Source organism: Bos taurus, chromosome 24, assembly GCF_002263795.3.
Source record: "Bos taurus isolate L1 Dominette 01449 registration number 42190680 breed Hereford chromosome 24, ARS-UCD2.0, whole genome shotgun sequence".
NCBI lineage: Eukaryota > Metazoa > Chordata > Mammalia > Artiodactyla > Bovidae > Bos > Bos taurus.
In genome coordinates, this window is record NC_037351.1 from 24,477,962 (window position 1) to 24,500,677 (window position 22,716).

The 22,716-nt window shown below is 39.6% G+C and overlaps 1 protein-coding gene across 1 annotated transcript in view; it reads left to right on the forward strand.

The window, feature by feature from the left end:
• KLHL14 (kelch like family member 14) overlaps positions 1–20,114 on the forward strand; it is a 113,075-nt gene extending 92,961 nt beyond the window's left edge. Inside the window, exons 4-8 of the mRNA NM_001192466.2 lie at positions 4,699–4,777; positions 14,436–14,626; positions 14,708–14,866; positions 17,963–18,120; positions 19,974–20,114. Coding sequence (NP_001179395.2) covers positions 4,699–4,777; positions 14,436–14,626; positions 14,708–14,866; positions 17,963–18,120; positions 19,974–20,114 — 728 coding nt within the window. The remainder of the gene's footprint in view (positions 1–4,698; positions 4,778–14,435; positions 14,627–14,707; positions 14,867–17,962; positions 18,121–19,973) is intronic.
• The last annotated feature ends 2,602 nt before the right edge of the window (positions 20,115–22,716 follow it).

Sequence of the window (22,716 nt, forward strand, 5' to 3'; positions counted from 1 at the left end):
TCTACCTCACTCATTCCTTCTGAGATTTATTATCCCCTCTGCACATCCTTTGCCAACTTCAGAACATCTTTCTTCTTTTTATCTCCTCATCCTTCATCCTAGCCTCTTTTCCATACCACCGACTTTGCCTCTGAAAGCTCTTTCTTCGGTTCCCATCAACATCACACGAGTGGTTAGCTCAGCCTTTTCTCTGAGTGACGGTCACTACCATTTACCACTAATAAGCAAAGCCGATTGCTGATTTCTACCACCAGTGCTCAGCGTGTGCAGGTCCTACGCCCCATTACTGAAAGGAGGCACATGTCTTCCTCCAAATGGAAATTCTAAACCAAGCATCACAGAGAAACATTCTTATTCGTGGTGGGTGTATTCTACATTCCTCTTAAAAACATTCATCTTTGGATATATTTGGGAATTAATCTTGGAACATGACTATCAAGAATGACTTTTTCTACAGGGAAATGATTGTAAATTCTACAAAAACTTGATTACAAACCAACTCTAGACATAATCCTTCCTTGATTTGGAGCCTCCCTTTGTGAAATCCAAGTCTTTGGAGTCATACTTACTTCTGGCACTCTTAGATCTTTCTGTAATCCCCAACTCTTTCTGTAATCCCCAAATAAAACTTGATTTGACACCCAACCAGGCGATCCAAACCCTGCCATGCAATCCTTGGAACTCATGATTGCACATCAACAATATCCCTATAATCCTTAAACTCTCCCCAAATGTCCCTTCAGCTTCTTTTCTAATCAAAGTCTGACTGTTCTCTGGGAGGACTATTAGTCCAGCCACTCTGTCCAATGAGGACTGTGTTCGGTCCCCCACCTTTGCTCTTATGCTCCATATTATTGGAGGCAGGTAGCTTTTCTATTTCTCTATTCACTCTCACATGCTTTAAACTCACCACTTTAAAGGGTGTCTTCAGATTTTACTTCCTGCTGCCCTTGTATGTAGCAGCTCCCCAGTATTATTACGGAGATGCCACCTCCTTCACATTTTCATGTCCATCATCCCTTCATGTCCATGCGTGCTAAGTCACTTCAGCCATGTCCAATTCTTTGTGACCCCATGGACTGTAGCCCACCAGGCTCCTCTGTCCATGGAATTCTCCAGGCAAGAATACTGGAGTGGGTAGCCATTCCCTTCTCCAGGGGATCTTCCCGACCTAGGGATCAAACCCAGGTCTCCTGCATGGCAGGCAGATTTTTTACCATCTGAGCCACCAGGGAAGTTCCTCATGTCCATACTTCCCTCCTCACTGAGCTTATAGTCTATTGCCCACCCTTATAGTCACATTAGTGCACAAACCTGAAGCCCTTGTGTCCATCTCTCCTATTATTCTTGCCTGGTAAAGCCCTGGTCCTGGTTCAGCCCAACTCTTTCCATCTCTCTCCTGCCCTTGAGCAACTAAATGGAGACATAGAAAATCATACAGCCATGCTAGCTACTAGCCAACACTACTAAATTTCCCTGGTCAATACACTCTTCCACCCTCTGGGTTAATTATTTGACACCTTCTCTTTCCTCGGATACTTCTTTCTCCAAAATCTCCTTCCTCACTCTCAGCTGATAGCCTTGCTTCATAGTCTAATGAGAATAGAAGCAATCAAACAGTAAAATCTTCATCTTGCTACTACCAAATCCATTGCTACCCAGATATTATTTTTTTAAGATTTTTGGATGTGATCTATCTTAAAAGTCTGTATTGGATTCGTTACAATACTGCTTCTGTTTTATGTTTTGGTTCTTTGACCTCGAGTCATGTGGGGTCCCAGCTCCCCGACCAGGGATTGACCCACCACCCCCTGCATGCAAAGACGAATCTTGACCATGGGACCACCAGAGAAGTCCCACTACCCATATATTTTAGGTAAATATATCCCTCTTATTGGGCTTCCCTGGTAGCTCAGATGGTAAAAGAATCAGCCTGCAATGTGGAAGACCTGGGTTCAATCCCTGGGTTGGGAAGAGTCCCTGGAGAAGGAAATGGCAACCCACTCCAGTCTTCTTGCTTGGATAACACCATGGACAGAGGAGCCTGGTGTCCATGAAGTGGCAAAGAGTCGGACACGACTTAGCACAGCAGCAGCAATCCCTCCTATTATTATTTCTGCTCCAACCTGAAGTCTACTCCTCATTCCCTTTTGCCTCCTCAAGTACTTTGGAGTACTTCTGAATTTAAAAACATGACCAACAACCAAATAAAAATTTCTCTTGATGCTGCATCTTCCAGCTATCATCTTCATCTTTTTATGCCAAAAGCCCTAAAAGCTTTGCCTGTCCTCTTGCCTCTGCTTTCTTATATCTTAGCCTCTCCTGAGGAGTCCCCCCTTAGGCTTTCATCCCCTCCTGTCCACTGTGTAAACAAGGCTTGTCATGGTCACTGCCAAGTTTCCAAATCCCATGGTCAGTTCTCCATTCCTCACTCCTCTATCTGACATGGCTTCCAAACTCCCACCACACTTTCCTTCCTACTTCTGACAGTTCCTTTCCTTTGCTGATTTTTCTTCTCCCCCAGAGTTCATTTCCAGGACTCTTTATCTTCCATTTCCATACCCTCTCACTAAAGATTTTCATCCTGTTCTATGATTTCAAACAATAACTCAGTCTCAGTTAGCCAGTGGCCTATGAGCCACTTTCACTTTGAGATCCCATAGGATTCTGCAGATTAAGTCCAAAACAAAATTCATGGCTTCCCTCCCTAACCCTCAACTATTCCTGCCTGGTCTTCCCCACCTCAGCAAACTGCATGACATTCCAACCAGTTGTTGTTATTGTTGTTTTAGTTGCTAAGTCACGTCCAACTCTTTTGCAAACCCATGGGCTACAGCCCACCAGGCTCTTCTGTCCATGGGATTTCCCAGGCAAGAATAGTGGAGTTGGTTGCCATTTCCTTCCCCAGGGGATAGTCCCAGATCAGTGATCAAACCTCTGTCTCCTACACTGGCAGGCAGATTCTTTACCACTGAGCCACCAGAGAAACCCCTCTGACCAGATACTATGGCTAAAATTCTGACAGTCATCTTTAATTATTCACCTTTTCTTACACCAATGCTCAGTCTATCAGAAAATTGTATTGGCTGTGACCAAACAGTAGATGCCAATATGGCCATATTTTGCCTCCACCTTCATTCAAGCCAGCTCTTGCCTTGATTGTTGTGATGGCACCCACTTCCAGAGCAGCCCTTCTGCAGTCTTTCTGTTACACAGCAGCCAGAGTGGTCACGGTAAGAGAGAAGTGAGGCCACGTTCCTTGTTGGCTCAAAACCTTCCAGTGACTTCCTAATGTTCTTAGAAGAAAAGACAAAAATCAGCATCAGTCCACAAGGCACACTGTGTCCAGACCTTCATATACTTCTGACTTCTGTCCAAGTAGCCCCTGCAGTCTTGCTGGTTTTGAACCCATGGCCAGCCCAGGGAGAGGTTATGCTCACTTTGCCTACTGTCTGAGACTCTAATTCTGCAGATATTTGCATGACTTTCAGAGTGTATCTGTGAACAGGTGCCCATAGTACTGAAACTGAGTTTCCCTTTATCGATCCCCCCTTCATTTTTCTTTATAACATTCATCTTCACTTGATGAATTTACAAGTTTGTATTTATTTCCTTGTAAGTACTGGAACTTTGTCTTTTTTGTTTACCAAAATAGTCCCAGACCTAGAATAGGTAAGACACATAGTGGGTGCTCAGTGTGTATTTGTGCAATTAATAATTGTGTGGTGTATTCATGCCTGTGTGAGTGCATGTACACACACACGCACACACACACTCCTATCTGTTTATTCCTGCAGTGAATTTTAGTACCTATATTTCAAGGGTTAGTTCCACATATATTAACAAAAAACAGACTTTTAGAGTTAAGACCTCAGGTATTTTAGATGATTATCATCTCAAATGGTACAAAGAAAATGTAACACACTCTTTGCTTGTATTTCTTGCTTTGGTGTCAATCTGTATGTACAATAGGGTTCATTTTGACACATTGGAGACATTACTATGCTTCTTAGGCTCAACAGAGGAAATAACCTGGTTATTAAATAACCAGCTCTGAGGTCTCATGTTTCACATTTCAGCAAACCTACCTGCTACAGCAACTGTGTGCTCCCCAAATGCAAAAGCAGAACTTACTTGACACACATAGGCTACAACTGATTTCGTATGCAAACTCTTATTGTAGTGAGAGCTATCATTTCCATGGAGACAGAGTGGTCTCTACCACTGCTAGAATTCTTAAATTTGATTTAAAAAAAATCAAAAATACTTTAACCAGAGATATCACTCAATGTAGTCTCTGGAACTGATTATGATTAGATAATAACTTCATGTTTTTAAAGCGCAAATACAGAAACACAGAAATTTTACCCTAACTTTGGGATAAAACTAGTTTGATAAACATATCTGCTTTTATTATTATGGTTGACTTATGTTTATTATTACTTTCACTTCACTATTTTTATACTAACTCATCCCCCCAAAAAAAAGTAGAGGAGAAGAGAAGAAAAAGGAGAAAAATATTTAAAGTGGCACATAGATTTTTGTTCTGACTCCTCATTCTCATACCATGTTAGATAGTCCCCCTAACTTTCATCTGTTTGTTAAACCAGAGAACAGGGGCATCTTATAAAACACTATTCAATGTGCAAAACAACAAAGGAATCTTAAGTTTTAAGTGTCTCAAATATATCTTTACAGGAAAACACAGTACGAATTTTGTCAGCCGATACGACCCCCGATTTAATAGCTGGATACAACTTCCGCCCATGCAAGAACGGTAAGTGTTTATCTCTTGTGTCTGAAACATTTGTGGCCGCTTGACCTCAAGGAAGGATACTGAATGATTTCCCATGATAAGGTATTCTAAGCAAAGCCAATGAATGACACTGGAGGCAAAATACAAAACTGGCCTGGCCAACTGTGATTAACTGCCTCATTAACTCGATGGAGAAAAATAATAGGTCAAGTATTTGTTCCAATGTAGGAAGAAAGAATTTATATAACTTGTCTTCCTTGGTTTTTTTTTTTTTTCACATTAAAGTTTACTTTTTTATTGAAGTATCGTTGCTGTGTAATATTATATAAGTGTACAATATAAAAAAATCACAATTTTTAAAGGTTACACTCCATTTGTAGTTTTAAAATATTGGCTATGTTCCCTGTGTTGTATAATAGATCTTTGTAACTTATTTTATACTTAATAATTTGTACTTCTTAATACCCTATCCCTATCTTGCCGCTCCCCACTTCCCTCTGCTAATTGGTAACCACTGGTTTGTTCTCTGTATCTGTGAGTCTGCTGCTTTTTTGTTATATCCACTAGTCTGTTGCATTTTTTGGATTCCACATGTACGTGATATCATATGGCATTTATCTTTGTCTGACTTATTCACTTAGCATAATGCCTATCCATGGCTTGTCTTCCTTTTCCATGTTGCACTAGTTTTTTTGACAAGCAGAGCTACAATTTCATGGCTATTCCACTCTTCACAGTTGTAATTTATTCAAATCTTATCACTGAAATATAGAACACCATTCTCACAATGTATGTATTTTGATGCAGATATTTCCATATTAAAGTTTCCAAGTCTCACTACCTCGAATTCCTTATGTCTACTTCCTCAAACATCTCCCCATCAGACGTTTAAAAATAGGTGATTTGCTACCTAATGAAAAGTCAGTTTTGCAAGGTGTCTTCTCATTTCTAATGTATGCAGTGTTTATCTCACCAAAGTTTTCTAACATCGAAGGACAATAAGGCAACTGTGTTTGTACACATTCAGTTCTCCTGACTGTTACTTAGGCAGGAGGCCATGTCGTAATATATACATGCAAATTCACATACTAAATCTTGAACACTTGGTTCTTTTCGAATAATGTCTCAACATCCTCATGAGCAAATTCTCTGATATAATAGTAACAATAAGCTGCAACGTATTTTCTCTTCTCAATTGAACCAAGAAATAATTTTTGTTCTTATTCCTTCATAACCTTAACATCCCCTTTTTTAAACATTCAATCAGATTACACTGTTGTTCTGTCACTAAGTCATGTTCAACTCTTTGCAACCCCATGGGCTGGAGCACACCGGTTCTTCTGTCTTTCACTATCTCCACTGTCTTGGAATTTTCTCAAATTCATGCCCATTGAGTCGATGATGCTATCTAACCATCTTATCCACTGCCACCCACTTCTCCTTTTGCCTTCAGTCTTCCCAGAATCAGAGTTTTTTTCAGTGAGTCAGCTCTTCGCATCAGGTGGGCAAAGTATTGGAGTTTCGCTTTAGCATCAGTGCTTCCAATGAATATTCAAGACTGATTTCCTTTAGGATGGACTGGCTTGATCTCCTTGCAGTCCAAGGGACTCTCAGGAGTCTTTTCCAGCACCACAGATTACACTGAGATCAAGTTAAATCCTTAATCATGAATTCCAAGTTAAAAAAATTCAAATCATACCATTCACTCAAAAAGGTACATTACTGCCAAAAGAGAGTAAGAATTTCTGCTGTAAACTTAGTATCTAACGTCCCATTCCATATAAGGATATTGAAATTCTCTTTCAAGGGACTAAACATTATACACTGAAAACGACATTTTAGTCATTTTCAAGGCACAATATAGTCTAAGGACCACAGAGAGGACTGTCTAATTCAAAGGTACCTCAAGGGATTATTCTGGCTCAGTTAATATCTTGACAAATTTCTCAATCCTCCTGTTGTGTATACATGTATATATAAAAGCTTCCTAAGAGAAGAGCTTCTTTCCTGGAGAAAGCTTCTTTCTCCAACATACCTTATTTCTCTCCTTTTGGGGTTATTTTCTGGTTGCTGTTATTGTTAGCTGTATCATTTTAACCTTTGATCTAAACTATTCCAAAAGTTTTATTTAAAAAAAATTAAATATACATCAAAACATGTTTGAGATGTCAGCTTCTCATCACCATGGTCTCCTTTGCTGGGGGCTGTTCACCACAATAATTAACCTTCATGCCTTGGGTTTGGGAGGCATAACTCACGTCACGGTCAATTATCTCACTGTAGAGCCCCTAAGGATGAGAAGTATTGCTGCAAAACCTAATTAGTAATTTTTTTAAATGTGTATTGTTTACTTGATATTCTATAATGACTTCCTCGGAGGCACTATAGCCTATCAGGGCAGGGTCCTACTTAGACAATTTTTAGCAGCTCATTGACCTGATAAAAAGACCTGCCATGGTCTGTCGGCGCCCGGCAGCCACCGTTGACAGGATGGACTGTTTAACGTTTCTTTCCAAGTCATTATGGTATATCATGTCAGGTCCCTAGTAAAAGAAGTTTTTTTTTAGATTTCGAACAATCAACTCGATAGACCAAATAAAGAGCTCCTTCCCGAGCTGAATGGGAAAAGGCAGACCTCACAAATGCCCAGTCAATCTTCTAGCTCCATATCTCCTATGGGTTGGTTGACCTGGGCAGCAATCCATAACTTAAAATGAAATTCTTCTGTCATTGCCAAGCTTCCATTCACCCAAGCAAGTACAGTTAGCTACCAGTGTGGTTTAATTGGTGATTAAACAAAGAAGGAAAAAAATTGAAAATATATGAGATACTCTTCAGATTAGAAAAGAGATTTCTTGAGATATTTAATTGAGTTAGCTCTGCATTGTATAGATCATGAATCAGACTCACCGGAAGTTCCCCACCTCCCTCCTTCCCTTCTGCTCGTGTGCTCAGTCCTTTCAGTCATCTCCAGCTCTTTGCAGCCCCATGGATTGTAGCCCACCAGGCTCCTCTGTCCATGAGATTTTCCCAGCAAGGATACTGAAGTGCACTTCTAAGCTCTCCTCCAGGATATCTTCCCGACCCAGGGGTTGAACCTGTGTCTCCTGTATCTCCTACATTGCAGGCGGGTTCTTTACTGCTGAGCCACCAGGGAATTCCCCCTCATACCCTCAGCTGCTGCCAAACTGCTGAGAAGTTGTTACTATGCTGAGAAGTTACCAAACAGATTAAGAATAATGGAAACACATTGAAAGTCACCTCTAGGGTCACCCACTCTTACAGAGCTGGCTGGGCAAATTCCTCAGATATCTTGCCTCATCAGAACTTCCAAAGGAGTATAATGAACTTGCAGAACACCCTCCCAGTTCATCAAGGAAATGGGCACATGACCTCCAGGCTTACTCAGCCATAGGTCAACTCATGAATTGTATGTGTGCTACCAAGAGGTTGCCGACAGAAGGGGTTAGACAGAGTACAAAGATAAATGTAAAGCTCAAGAGTTGTTTTGGTCTCAGATTTAGGATTTGATTCTTCAGTAAGAAGAGGGCAAAAATGAACGATTGGATCAATAAAAATGCTTTGGTGATTTCAATTTTGTTTTCAAAAAAAAGTAGACATTTTAGATGTTATTCTTATGGAAATACTACCTGCTAGCTAGTCTAGGCGGAGAAGGCAATGGCAACCCACTCCAGTCCTCTCGCCTGGAAAATCCCATGGGTGGAGGAGCCTGGTGGGCTGCAGTCCATAGGGTCGGGAAGAGTTGAACACGACTGAGCGACTTCCCTTTCCCTTTTTCCTTTCATGCATTGAAGAAGGCCATGGCAACCCACTCCAGTGTTCTTGCCTGGAGAATCCCAGGGATGGGGGAGCCTGGTGCGCTGCCGTCTATGAGGTCGCACAGAGTCGGACACGACGGAAGCGACTTAGCAGCAGCAGCAGCAGCAGCAGCAGCTAGTCTAGGAAATAAAAAAGAGAAAAAAGAGAGGGTGGGGAGGGAAGGAAGGATAGAGGGAGGGCGGGAGAAAGGAAAACCACTTGGGAGGCACCATTAACAAAGCTTAAGTTTCACAGAGTAAGTGAAAAGCAGGAAGCATGTACATCAAAGAAGTTTCCAAATTTAAATATTTTGTTTCTAGCAGCCTTACAAGAAACAATGAGAAACAATATTCTGTTTGACAAAATCTGGTATTTTTAACCTGATGGTAAAAGTCAAAAGTTGAAACAGGTTTGATGCAGGATACTGGATGCTTGGGGCTGGTGCACTGGGACGACCCAGAGGGATGGTATGGGGAGGGAGGAGGGAGGAGGGTTCAGGATGGGGAACACATGTATACCTGTGGCGGATTCATTTCGATATTTGGCAAAACTAACACAATATTGTAAAGTTTAAAAATAAAATAAAATTTAAAAATAAATAAATAAAATGTAAATAAATAAATAAAACCAAAAAAAAAAAAAAGTTGAAACAGAGGTAGTGAAAGAAAGTGTTAGTGGCTCAGTCCTGTTGGACTCTGAGACCCCATGGACTAAAGCTCGCCAGGCTCCTCTGTCCATGGGATTCTCCAGACAAAAATACTGGAGTGGGTTGCCACTGCCTACTCCAGGAGATCTTCCCAACTGAGGGATCAAACCCACATCTCCTATGTCTCCTGCACTGCAAATGGATTCTTTACCCAGTGAGCCATCAGGGAAGCCCTCTCAGTATGACTCTTGAGGATATGAACTGACCACCTTACGCTTCAGAAAAAGCTTGTAAAAATCTGTCCTATACACAGGTTCAAAGTGTATTTGTAGAGGGCATCGATAGTCATTTTAAAATTATCACAAGTCATTGAATATCATCTCTGGCATTGGGACAGGAGGTGGCCGGGTGGAGGAGGGAGAGAGAAACAACTTGAAATACAGATAGTGTCATTCCATTAAAAAGTCTTCAATAAGCTTCCTTTTGCCCCCAAATAACGTAGCCTAATCAGGTGTGCTCTTCATGTGGGGAGGAGGGGCAGGAAGCGTTCCCAGGAGAGACCTGGTGTGGTGAAATTTTAGCCGCAAGCAAATGTTCACAGTTGCTGATAGACCATTAACTACCCAGTGTTTCTATAATACATTTCATGAATTCTCACTTTGGGCATGCAAGGGAATAAGTCAGAGACTCAGAACCTTAGCTATTAAAATTTCTACACAAAAATGCACTTTTCATCAGGAAATGAAACCTACTGATTTTTTTCCCCCCATTTGGAACCTAACAGTGACACTGTGTGGATAAAGCTAGGAGTACACACGGAACATCACATTGGGAATGTCGGGGATAGAAAGACAGTTCTGACAGCTCCCTCGGGTGAGGAGAGGAAGGAAGGAGCAAGATCAGAAAGAGGGAGAAATTAAACTGTGGACAAGATAAAAGGAGTTCACACTGCCAGAAGAAGATCTTTCTCTGATTCTCCACTACCTAAACTTAATTTAATAGAGAGTTTCATGCTTGTTATGACTAGCATTTTTTCTCTTCTAGACCAGAATATAGTACATATAATACACAGAAGAACTTAGAATATAGTATATTGCAACTAACATGGTCCAAATTATGGAACTGGCCCACTGATGATGGTTTGTTAGTAAGATTACTAACTTAATTGTTTCAGAGGCTCCAAAACTTGCAATAGATTCATACAGAAGAGGGATATTGACCTACCCTGTGTCAATGATGCAAAGAAATATCTGTTTAGCACAAATTTTCATAGACATGTCAGTCTTCTCAACAAAATATTTTAACTTGAGAAGGTAAAAGCACTAGTAAAGCAACCTTGACCCATCATATTCAATGAGAGCAATTGAAATCTGGTTAGAAAAATGGAAGGAACTAGGGGTCTACCTATGTGCACTTAATTTTGCTATTGTTTTTAAACCTAATTTTATGTTTAGATGAGTTTTTACGTCCTTATACCAAGAAATTTCAAATTTTCAGGTTTTCAATTCCCATAATAATCTGATTAAAAATTCCCTTCAAAATCTTTTTCTCCAAACATATGCCTCCAAAAAAATGCACATTCACAACATATATGTATACATATTTATAATATATTGGAGAAGGAAATGGCAACCCACTCCAGTATGGTTCCCTGCGAAATCCCAAGGACAGAGGAGACTGGTGGCTACAGTCCATGGGGTCACAAAGAGTCAGACATGACTTACAACTAAACAAAAGCATTGTGTGTGTGTGTGTGTATTCACTATATATATATATATATATATATATATATATATATATATATATATATATAATTTTATTTAAAAGACTTTTTTATAATTTCAGAGCTTCACATACCCCTCAGAAGACATGGCCCAGGTTAGCAGCAAACTTTATTTAGTGAAATCCAACTCACCTGTTCTTTGTTCTCCTTTGTAACATTCTCTATTTTTCCATTATTGCTCTCTTCATCATCTTTCTGAGTTTTCTACAGCACACATTTCTGTCAAGAAAATATAGGAAAAAAAATAGCCAAAATACTACTCTCAAATAAACAATGATGCTAACAAGTCCAGGACTATCCAGAAAAACTGAACTTGATATTCCAGCAATCCCATTCTTGCATATACAGTGTATCCAAAGGAACCAAAATCAAGATCTTAAAAGAGACACCTGCACTCCCATGTTCATGGCAGCATTACTCACAAATGCCAAGATATGGAAACAAACTGTCTGTTGACACACAAATAAAGAAAATGTGGTGTGTATATAAATATGCAAGTATGTGCTCGTCGCTCAGTCATGTCCAACTCTTTGTGATCCCATAGACTGTAGCCCTCCAAGCTCCTCTGTCTATGGAATTTTCCCGGCAAGAATACCGAAGTGGGTTGCCATTTCCTCCTTCAGGGGATCTTCCCAACCTAGGGATCAAACCCATGTCTCTTGCATCTCCTGCATTGGCAGGCAAATTCTTTACCACTGTGCTACCTAGGAAGCCTGCACACACATATATATACTGGAATATTATTCTGCCACAGAAAAGAAGGAAATTCTGCCATTTACATGACAAACATAGATGAGACTGAAGGTGATTACACCAAGTGAAATAAGCCAGACTGAGAAAGACAAATACTGTATATCACTTATATGTAGAATCGTATTTTAAAAGTCAAAAGTAAAGAAATAGAGATTAAAATGGTGGCTGCCAGGGGATAAGGGTGAGGGAAATAGGGAGAGATTGATGAAAGGATGCAAACTTCCAATTGCAAGATGAGTAAATTTTGAGGATCTAATTACAGCATGCTAACTATAGTTAATAATAGTTATTGTTTACCTGAAATTTGGTAAGAGAGTAGATCTTAAGTGTTCTCACCAAACAAAAATAGAGGTTAATATGTGAGCTGATGAAGTGTTAATTAATTTGATTGTGAAAGTCATTTTACAATGTACGCATGTACCAAATCATCACACTGTACCCTTTATATTTATTATAGTTTTGCCAATTATACCTCAATAAAACTGGAAAAACAACTGAATACATCACCATCTATAACATATGCCATATGTATATGGGCTTTTCCGGCAGCTCAGCGGTAAAGAATCCTCCTGCAATGCAGGAGACACAAGAGATGCAAATTTGATCCCTGGGTTAGGAAGATCCCCTGGAGGAGGCAAAGGTAACCCACTCCAGTATCCTAGCCAGAAAAATCCATGAACTATAGCCTGGCAGGCTACAGTTCATAGGCTGGCAAAGAGTTGGACGTGACCTCACGACTAAGTGTGCATGTATATGGTACTAAATTGTGTTTAAAAATTAAAGAATTTAGTCATCACTGAAAATGCTATTAGAAGTTTATATGCAAACATCACAATGGCTGATTTTTAAAAAATTTTTATCCAGATAATGTCAACTGACAGTTCATGAGAGTGAACAAAATGTTGACACTATGACAAGCACTTTACAATATGTCATATGGCCAGGCAATCTGATTCCAGAGTCCTAACTGTTCATCAAGATGCTATATACTGCTTCCCAGAGGTCTTGACACTTTATAAACACAGCTTGGAAAATCTTCAAACAATATAGGTTTACCTGATTCAAAACCTCTAGGACTCTTTATTTTGCTATTGACTTTGCCCAAGAGTCTTGGCATCAATTTTTATAAAATTTTGTAAATAATTTTTATAAAATTTTATAAAGACCATTAATTCATCAAACATAAGTTATGTTCTCTGAAGGGCTTGTGCACACATGCTCAGTTGTGTCCAACTCTTTGCAACCCCATGCATAACCGTGCAGGCTCCTGTGTTCATGAGATTCCCTAGGCAAGAATACTGGAGCAGGTTGCCATTCCCTCCCCCAGGAGATCTTCCCAACCCAGAGATCAAACCTGTGTCTCCTGAGTCTCCTGCATTGGTAGGCAGATTCTTTACCGCTGGGAAGCCTCCTGGGAAGAGCCACCTGGGAAGCCTCTGAAGGGCTTGGCACATCACAATTATCCTTTTCCAGTATTGACCCACATGTTATCCTTGTGAAGTATATTATTCCAGTAGCATCAATGAGAAAAAAAGAAGCTGAAGATTAAAGTGTTGCTTAAGATTGCGACCTTGTCATCCTAACTAACTTTTTGAGTCCTCTTCCAACTTCTTTTCTCCCTCAGCTCTTGTATGTTATTAGTTGCTAAGCTTTACGTCTTCCTCTCCTATATCTCGCATCCCCACTTTCCGTGTCTTCTGCTAGAACTCTACTTCAGGTCCTCAGTCTCTGACTCCTAGATTGTGTTCTCCCCAGAAAGGCCTTCCTGTCTCCAGTCCTTTCAATACAACTTGCGTGTCTTTTGTCTTTGAGGGAAGGTGGGGTAATTTAATAAATAGTCTTTCTTGAAAAGAGATTTAAAAATATCCTATGGCTTTGTAAGAACATCAAAAGCTACACAGATGAAATTCCTAAGAGCAAAATTTCAACACTATATTCAGTCCGATAAGTTTCTCTACTTGCAGTCATACTGGGGGATAAAAGAAAAAAAAAGATAATTGAAGAAAAATTTTGATGATGTAGTTCTCTTATAAATTGGGAACAATGACCCTTGAAGGACCATAAAGAAAGTGAATGTCAAGATAATTTATTATTGTTACATTATCTACCTCATTTTTCACTTTGTCTTACTGAGCTGTGATATCTTTACAAGGTACCAAATATCCCAAACATTAGTGAACACTTGAATAGTGTATAAAAGCAAGATAAAAAGAGCTGAAACAAAGAGTTGTAAATTTCCCCTCTACTGTGAGTTTAGTGTCAATAATGTTAACCAGGATGGGGATTACGGATGATTACTATTCAAGGTCTCTGATTTCACAAGGAGTCATATGTATAATGTCCAAAGCTCTGTACCCTTTCTGGGGCTTCCCTGATGGCTCAGCAGGTAACAAATCTTCCTGTAATGCAGAAGACACAGGAGATAAGGGTTCGATCCCTGAGTCAGAAAGATCCCCTGGAGATAGTCATGGCAACCCGCTCCAGTATTCTTGCCTGGAGAATCCCATGGACAGAGGAGCCTGGCGGGCTACAGTCCAAAGGGTCACAGAGACACAACTGAGCGACTGAGCACACACAGCACCCCTTTCTGAAGCAGGACGCCCCCACTTTCCCTGATGACTGATTGGGCTACTTTGTATTTAGAGGGGTGTTGTTGTTTTTTTTTTTTTTCATTGTAGAAGAGCCAGTTTCTATGCATGCCGGTTGGACAAACATTTATATGTGATTGGTGGACGGAATGAAACTGGTTACTTGTCCAGCGTGGAGTGCTATAACCTGGAAACAAATGAATGGCGTTATGTGTCTTCTTTGCCACAGCCTCTGGCGGCTCATGCAGGAGCAGTGCACAATGGGAAAATATACATTTCAGGCAAGTCATTCCTCCACTTTCTGCTGCAAAGTTCAGTTCCAAGGCAGTTTCTTGACTTGTGTGTCTATGTTTAATTCACAGGGGGTGTACACAACGGAGAGTATGTCCCGTGGCTATATTGCTATGACCCCGTCATGGATGTCTGGGCTCGAAAACAAGATATGAACACAAAACGTGCCATCCACACTTTGGCTGTAATGAATGATCGCTTATATGCAATTGGAGGAAATCATTTGAAAGGTCCTCTTTTTTTAAATCACAATAACATTTGCATCTCATGTTTCTTGCTAAGGGGGTTTCTCGTTAGATAATCATAGTTAACCAAGTATAAAACATGTTGACCAAATAAAATCTACTCTTTGCAAATTAGCAGTACCCTTGGGCAAGCACTTATTTTGGCTGTCCTGCAGATAGGATTATTTTGAAGTTACCACACACATTAAAGAAATGAATAATGATGTCTACAGAAAATAAAAAACAAGAGCATTAATAACTGAAAAGCACAAACAATTGGTTGTAACAATGAATTCAGTAAAATAAATTATCCCTTATCACCAAATTATAGTAATGGATTTTTTTTCCAGAAAATTGTTTTTGTAATCATCGTAAAGAACTTTTTTTTTTAATTTAGAGCTGCACGAAGAAATGAATGTGATTTTTCTTAAAGAAAACAGAATTTCGTGTCTAAATTTAGAATTACTTCTTTGAAGAGTTGAATATCAAACCATCTATGATCCTCAAATTCTTTCCATTTGCTTACTTAATAAGTAACATAGTATTTTTGGAACCACATATGGCTCTTTTCCCTCCTTATTATGTATATTGCAGCAAGTTTTTTGTAGTTTGTGTGCATGTGTGTAGCACTAAATTTCACAGGAAAGCAGAGAGAGCTGTGATATTGAGAACACTGTGGAATCACTTTGAGCTTCAGTTTTCTCATCTGTAAATGAAGAAGACGGTCAAGTTGGTCTCTCAAATCTCCTCCAGCTCTGACTTTCCATGATTCTTGAAACTGATGAAATGCAGGCCATCTGGGCATAGCACATAAGGCCATTCTATGCATTTATTTTCCAATCATATACCCATATATGGGACTCCTCGGTGGCTCAGATGGTAAAGAGTCTGCCTGCAATGCAGGAGGCCCGAGTTCCATCCCTGGATCGGAAAGATCCCCTGGAGACGGGAATGGCACCCCACTCCAGTACTCTTGCCTGGAAAATCCCATGGACGGAGGAGCCTGGTGGGCTACTGTCCATGGGGTCACAAAGAGTTGGACATGACTAAGCAACTTCACCTTTGTTCATACATTTATTTTCCAATCATATACCCTTCTTAAACCACAGGTTAGATATGGACATTTTTTGTGCTATTTAGCAATACATATCTACCCCTAAATGTAATAAGTACTGGATAAGTGTCATTTTTAAGTATGTATTTTCAAGTTTATAATAGTTAAAGCACATCATCACAGGTGTTTACATAATCAGACTGTTAAAAAAAGTAAAAGATTTTGAGAGAATTGAATATTCACTTAAGAAAAGCAATAAAGTTTAGTCTGTAAAAGTGACTTTTGAAGCCTATTGATTTGGTTTCAAATCTCAGCCTAGCTACAGGCTATGTGACTTATTTAGGTTAAAATTCCATGTGTTCCTCAGTTTCTCATCTATAAAATGAATATAATGTAGAATATCTATAGGGTGGTTGAGAGGATTAAATGAGTTCCTTCATATAAAACACTTAGGAAAGAACCAGATTATAAGCAGTCTATAAAATGCTTGCTTTAACTATTACTATTTTAAAGCTTTTTCAGTTCAGTTCAGTTCAGTCACTCAGTTGTGTCTGACCCTGCGACCCCATGAATCGCAGCACGCCAGGCCTCCCTGTCCATCACCAACTCCCGGAGTCCACCCAAACCCATGTCCATCGAGTCAGTGATGCCATCCAGCCATCTCATCCTCTATCGTCCCCTTCTCCTCCTGCCCTCAATCTTTCCCAGCATCAGGGTCTTTTCTAATGAGTCAGCTCTTCACATCAGGTGTCCAAAGTAATGGAGCTTCAGCTTCAGCATCAGTCCTTCCAATGAGTATTCAGGACTGATTTCCTTTATGGATGGACTGGTTGTATCTCCTTGCAGTCCAAGGGGCTCTCAAGAGTCTTCTCCAACACCACAGTTCAAAAGCATCAATTCTTCGGCGCTCAGCTTTCTTTATAGTCCAACTCTCACATCCATACATGACCGCTGGAAAAACCATAGCCTTGACTAGACAGACCTTTGTTGGCAAAGTAATGTCTCTGCTTTTCAATATGCTGTCTAGTTTGGTCATAACTTTCCTTCCAAGGAGTAAGCATCTTTTAATTTCATGGCTGCAGTCACCATCTGCAGTGATTTTGGAGCCCAGAAAAATAAAATCAGCCGCTGTTTCCCCATCTATCTGCCATGAAGTGATGGGACCGGATACCATGATCTTAGTTTTCTAAATGTTGAGCTTTAAGCCAACTTTTTCACTCTCCACTTTCACCTTCATCAAGAGGCTCTTTAGTTCCTCTTCACTTTCTGCCATAAGGGTGGTGTCATCTGCATATCTGAGGTTATTGATATTTCTCCCGGCAATCTTGATTCCAGCCAGTGTTTCCTCCAGCCCAGCGTTTCTCATGATGTACTCTGCATATAAGTTAAATAAACAGGGTGACAATATACAGCCTTGATGAACCCTTTTTCCTATTTGGAACCAGTCTGTTGTTCCATGTCCAGTTCTAACTGTTGCTTCCTGATGTGCATACAGGTTTCTCAAGAGGCAGGTCAGGTGGTCTGGTATTCCCATCTCTTTCAGAATTTTCCAGTTTATTGTGATCCACACAGTCAAAGGCTTTGATAGTCAATAAAGCAGAAATAGATGTTTTTCTGGAACTCTTGTTTTTTCAATGATCCAGCGGATGTTGGCAATTTGATCTCTGGTTCCTCTGCCTTTTCTAAAACCAGCTTGAACATCTGGAAGTTCACAGTTTACATATTGCTAAAGCTTTTTAATAAGATTTAAATAAATCTTTACTGATACTCCAAGGTAAATCAACCTTTTCCAACGACATCTAGCCAGGCATTTTTGCTTTAAATTAATCCAAAATATCAAAGGTTGGGGTTTGGGAGGATTTTTTATTTGTTTGCTTGTTAGATCTTTCTGACAACTCCTGATTTCACCCGCAAATTTATACATACGTCTTCAAAGGTATAGCTGTCTATTTCTTGGCTCTGGTCATTTATTTTAAAAGAAGCCCTAGCCTTAAATTGGAACCCCAAGACCTTATTCTTTGATGATTCCATTTTGCTATGTCACTTAGGTTTCTCCCATCTCGATGTAATGCTGGTGGAATGCTATGACCCAAAAGGTGACCAGTGGAATATTCTCCAGACACCCATTTTAGAGGGTCGCAGTGGTCCTGGCTGTGCAGTGCTTGATGACAGCATTTACCTGGTGGGAGGCTACAGCTGGAGTATGGTACGTGTCTACGTTCACCTCCTCTTCCTCCTTTTTGCTTGTGCTTACTTTTCATGTCCCTCCAAATGTGTTACCACCCACACAAATACCTTTTACGAGCATCATGTTTATATGCACACAGTAAATTACTTTAAGCAGTAAAGTAGAATCAGTGTGGTTGCTGTAGAACTGGCTTGCTCTCTGGTCAATTGTATCACAAAATGCGGTAGGTCTCTGCTTCTCTCCCATCCTCATGCTTTCCAGTTAAAAGTCGGGCTGAAGTGGTTTTACAGATGTCTGTTAAATCTGTTTAGGAAAGTCTGAAAAGTTTCTGACCGGCAAAGCATAGAAAATGGAAAATAATTGTTCGGTTATCCACAGATTCTCCTTAGGATTATGTAATTTGCCATTGCTTTCCACTTTGCCCCCTCTTTACCATAAAAATTTCCAAACATACGCAAGAACTGAGAGCTCAGTGGGCCCTCTTCAGTGCACCATCCAACTTCGACATCTATCAGTGCTTTGCAATGCTGACTTTATCTCTCCTGCTTCTAAAAATATGTGGTTGAAGCAATTTGAAGCAAATTCTAGACATTATTTCAACCTAAATGCTCCAGTATTTCTTTTTAAAAAAATCACTTGTTTATATAAACACATTATTATTATTACACCCAATAAAATCAACAGTAATTCCTTTATATCCTATCCATTTTCAAGTTTATCCCATTGATCTGGAAAAAAAAAAAAGCTGCTTTTCAAATTGACGTGTTCAAATTAGGATTCAAAAGGCCTCACTTATATTTTGCTATTATATCTCATACATCCCCCACAATCTGGAGAATTACGCCTGCCTCTCGTTCTGTCCTATATCGTTGACTTGTTGAAACAGCAAGGTCAGTTATCTTATAGAATACCCAACGTTCTGGTATTGGCTAATGATTTCCTTGTGTTGATATTTAAAACAGTCCTCTGTCTCCATAGTTCCTATAGACTGTTATTGGTAAGGACCTGAGTTCAGCTTTTTAAAAAAATTTTATTTATTTATTTTATTAATAGCAAGAATATACAGGAGGGGGGCTATGTAATTCAAATGACATATCAGAAGACACATAAGTCTAATGGTCTACACAGCCACCTTTGAAATGATGACTGTATTTTCCTATATATATGTGTTGGTTTTATAAGATTAATTTGGGGTTTTAATAATATTAATTAGCCTCATTTCTTTTGCATCCAACAAGATTGTTATTTAAAGTCTTGAAGAGCCTTAAAAGTTATAGTCTTGTGGAAGCGAACTGTATTGACATATATCATTAGATATTCATCTACATCCTTATTTGCTGGCGTATATTGCTAGCTGCAAACGTATGTATGTTTGGAACCAGAAAATGATTATGTTGGTTGGGATTTTGGGGTTTTTTCCCTTGCCTATGGTAAAAAAAAGGCTGTTTTGGTTAAGAAAGGGAACTATACAAGCACTAGCCGCTGAGGTTGACAAAGGAAAGAGGATCAAAGACATTTTTTTATTTCTCGTGTGGCCCCTTGAAAACAAATAAATCAACATGTGAATAAGTTGACAAACCTTCATTTCCAGTTTATTTTAAACTGGTTTTGAACCCTCTGTCTCTGATTCTCTATAGTAGTAAGATAAGAAATGGAAAAGTGAGGTGATAATCTAAAATCCAATTTACTTCAATTATTTGAATATTTAAGATAATTATTTCTTTTTTTAAACTTAAACAAGGGATAATTTCCAACATGGGCTAAGTTATCATAAAGGATTTGTAAACCATCCCAATGTAGATGTGATAAATAAGGTTGCCATGGCACTTCTCTGAATAGCCTTCCCTAAGTCTCTCTGCCCTCTATTCCAGGGAGCCTACAAGTCATCCACAATATGCTATTGTCCAGAAAAAGGCAGCTGGACAGAACTCGAAGGAGATGTGGCAGAACCGCTGGCAGGGCCAGCCTGTGCAACAGTTATCCTGCCCGCCTGCGTACCTTACAACAAATAACACCAGGAAACCCCGGAACGACACATTCTAGGAAGCAGTGACAAGTGACATCCCTATTGTAGCCAGAACAATGCATTCTAATGGTACATCTGCCGAAACCCACTTTAGTGTCTGATGATTTACAAGAAGCTACAAAAGGAAAAGACCTGTTCTTGAACGGAAACTCTGTCTGTAACTCGGATCACATCAAACTTCCTGTGGTGACAGACTCTTCCATTGCAGACTGGTTTTAACTTGTCTCAGCTTTACGAAATCCCTCACGTGGATCTCGACTTTCAACAGGAGAAAGAAAATACAGAGGAGTGCCCCCCGAGAGACCTGAGATCAGTATTGTGCATTGTAGTTTACCTGCATGTGATCTATGTTGAAGTTTTGGGGATATTGTGTTCATGAATGATTCCAAATTTGACCCACCCAAACACTCATACTACATTACAGAAATGGCCACTGATTCTATATTCCTAACCTGTGGCAGTTTCACAGATTCTGTAGGCAACACAGTTAAAGAAAATCATGTAAGACTGAAGAGGAATGTTTTTGTTTCCATAGAACTTCATTTTATATACCTTCTGCCCCTTACAGCACCTCGTGGGGACGGAGAAGAAAAAGATATTGGCTCTTGTAGCAACTTCTTTCTGCCCTGTCAGTTCTAGGCTAGCCAGAGTCATAAATTCTGTGTCCTCAGTTTTATCCAAAAGATTAAAACAAAATGCACTATTCAGTTTATAGAGGCTCAGGCTTTCTCATTTGGGGCAGCATATAAGGAACGAACAGGGCCTCCCAAGTGGAGCTAGTGGTAAAGAATCCGCCTGCCAATGCAGGAGGCTTAAGAGACATGAGTTCAATCCCTGGATTGGGACGATCCCCTGGAGGAGGGCATGGCAACCCACTCCAGTATTCTTGCCTGGGGAATCCCATGGACAGAGGAGCCTGGCAGGCTACAGTCCATGGGGCCGCAAAGAGCCTAAGGAGCTAACTGTAACTCCTCAAACAATACCTCTCCCTCTTCCACACCTTTGGCTCTAGAAAAGACTCTAGATGTGCCTCTAGAAAAGCACCTGATGAACCCTCCTTCCCCTCAACTCATTACATTTCTTTGTTGTCAGCAGAGATGCCTGGGCTCAGTGAAGTGAGCCATCACTAGCTGTCTTGAGAAGCACAAGGAATTTAGGAGCAGAAGGTCAGAAAAGCATGAGACAATATCAGTGTGACCTACAATAGAGAAAAACTAGCAGAAACGTGGATTTGATTCTCAAGCTCTTCAGAGCTGCCACAACAATAATTAGGAACAAATCAAAGCCTAAAATATTTTGTGAATCACCCAGAGATGTTTTCAAATCCCTCAAAAAGTATGTCGTTCAGAAATAACCACATAGGGAAGCCACCAATTAAAATTGCCCTGGTGACAAGGTTTCACTGTGGAGCATGTCAAGATGGATGGGTATACTGGAATCCAATGCCATTTCTACAGTAAAGTGCAATCCTTGTTGTTTTTGTATTTATTTGTATGTTCAGATCCAAAGGATCCGTTGTAAAAATATATATATATAAATATATATATCCAGTGGAATCAGCTTTTCATTTCTTTTTCCTTGATCACATATGAATACATAGAAAGAAAGGTTACAGTACTTTGTGATAAAATTCCCAGCTGATGTCATGAAGAATACAAGGTCTCCTTCAAAACCTTTTATCGTCAATAGTCCCCATCTCTTCCGAAAGTCAGTTTATACAAGGGTATTTGCTTTCCTTGGACTTGTTCTTCATTTATTTTTTATTTCTAGCCAAAATAAATAAAAGCATTTATGAGAACTATAAGCAAAGCTTTCTGTATTTCAGAAAGGCGTAAGCTATTAGAAAGTGAAGAGTGAATAAATAAATAAATCACAGAGAATGTAAATTTTGTACAGTATTAGAATGTGTAAATGAAGCTTGCTTGGAAGGGGAAAACTTTAAATAAAAACTTTATGTACTAATTCAACTGTCTCTCATATTCTGACTTATAAAGCATGTGTATAAATCTACCCACTAAGTTATTCGAGGGTTTGTAATTTGTAAATGCATAAATATTTTTATTCTGCAGATACACTTTATCAATTTATTTAGCTTCCTGGCCCTACATATATGTATGTAGTATTAATGCTAAAAACTACAGAATGTTTCAGAAAAAGTGTTGTGAGTTATAAATCATGAATTGAATCTGGTTTTTCCATTGTAAAAATGTTACAATGAGGCATACTTATCCAAGATCTAATAACAGTACTTATAGAAATTATTAGAAGCACCTTATGCATGAAGCAATACTTGCACACTTTCTAAAGGGTAACCCCTTAGAAACCCTAACCCTAACCCTAAACCCTAACCCTAAGTGAATCACATATTTAATTAAGTCAACTCTCTAAATATACAGTGGTTCATTTTATTTTTAGAAATCTGGGGGTCGGGGGGGAAGTCGTGCAGGGCAAGGAAAGGATGGGGCTCTGGAAGACAGTAGGAGAAACTGAGGCACGTGATTGCAGGTTTGGGCAAACTTCCAGGCAAAGAGCCTGCAAACTAGTATTTAATCCTTCCCTGGCAAATCTTCCATTATTGATGACTAAAC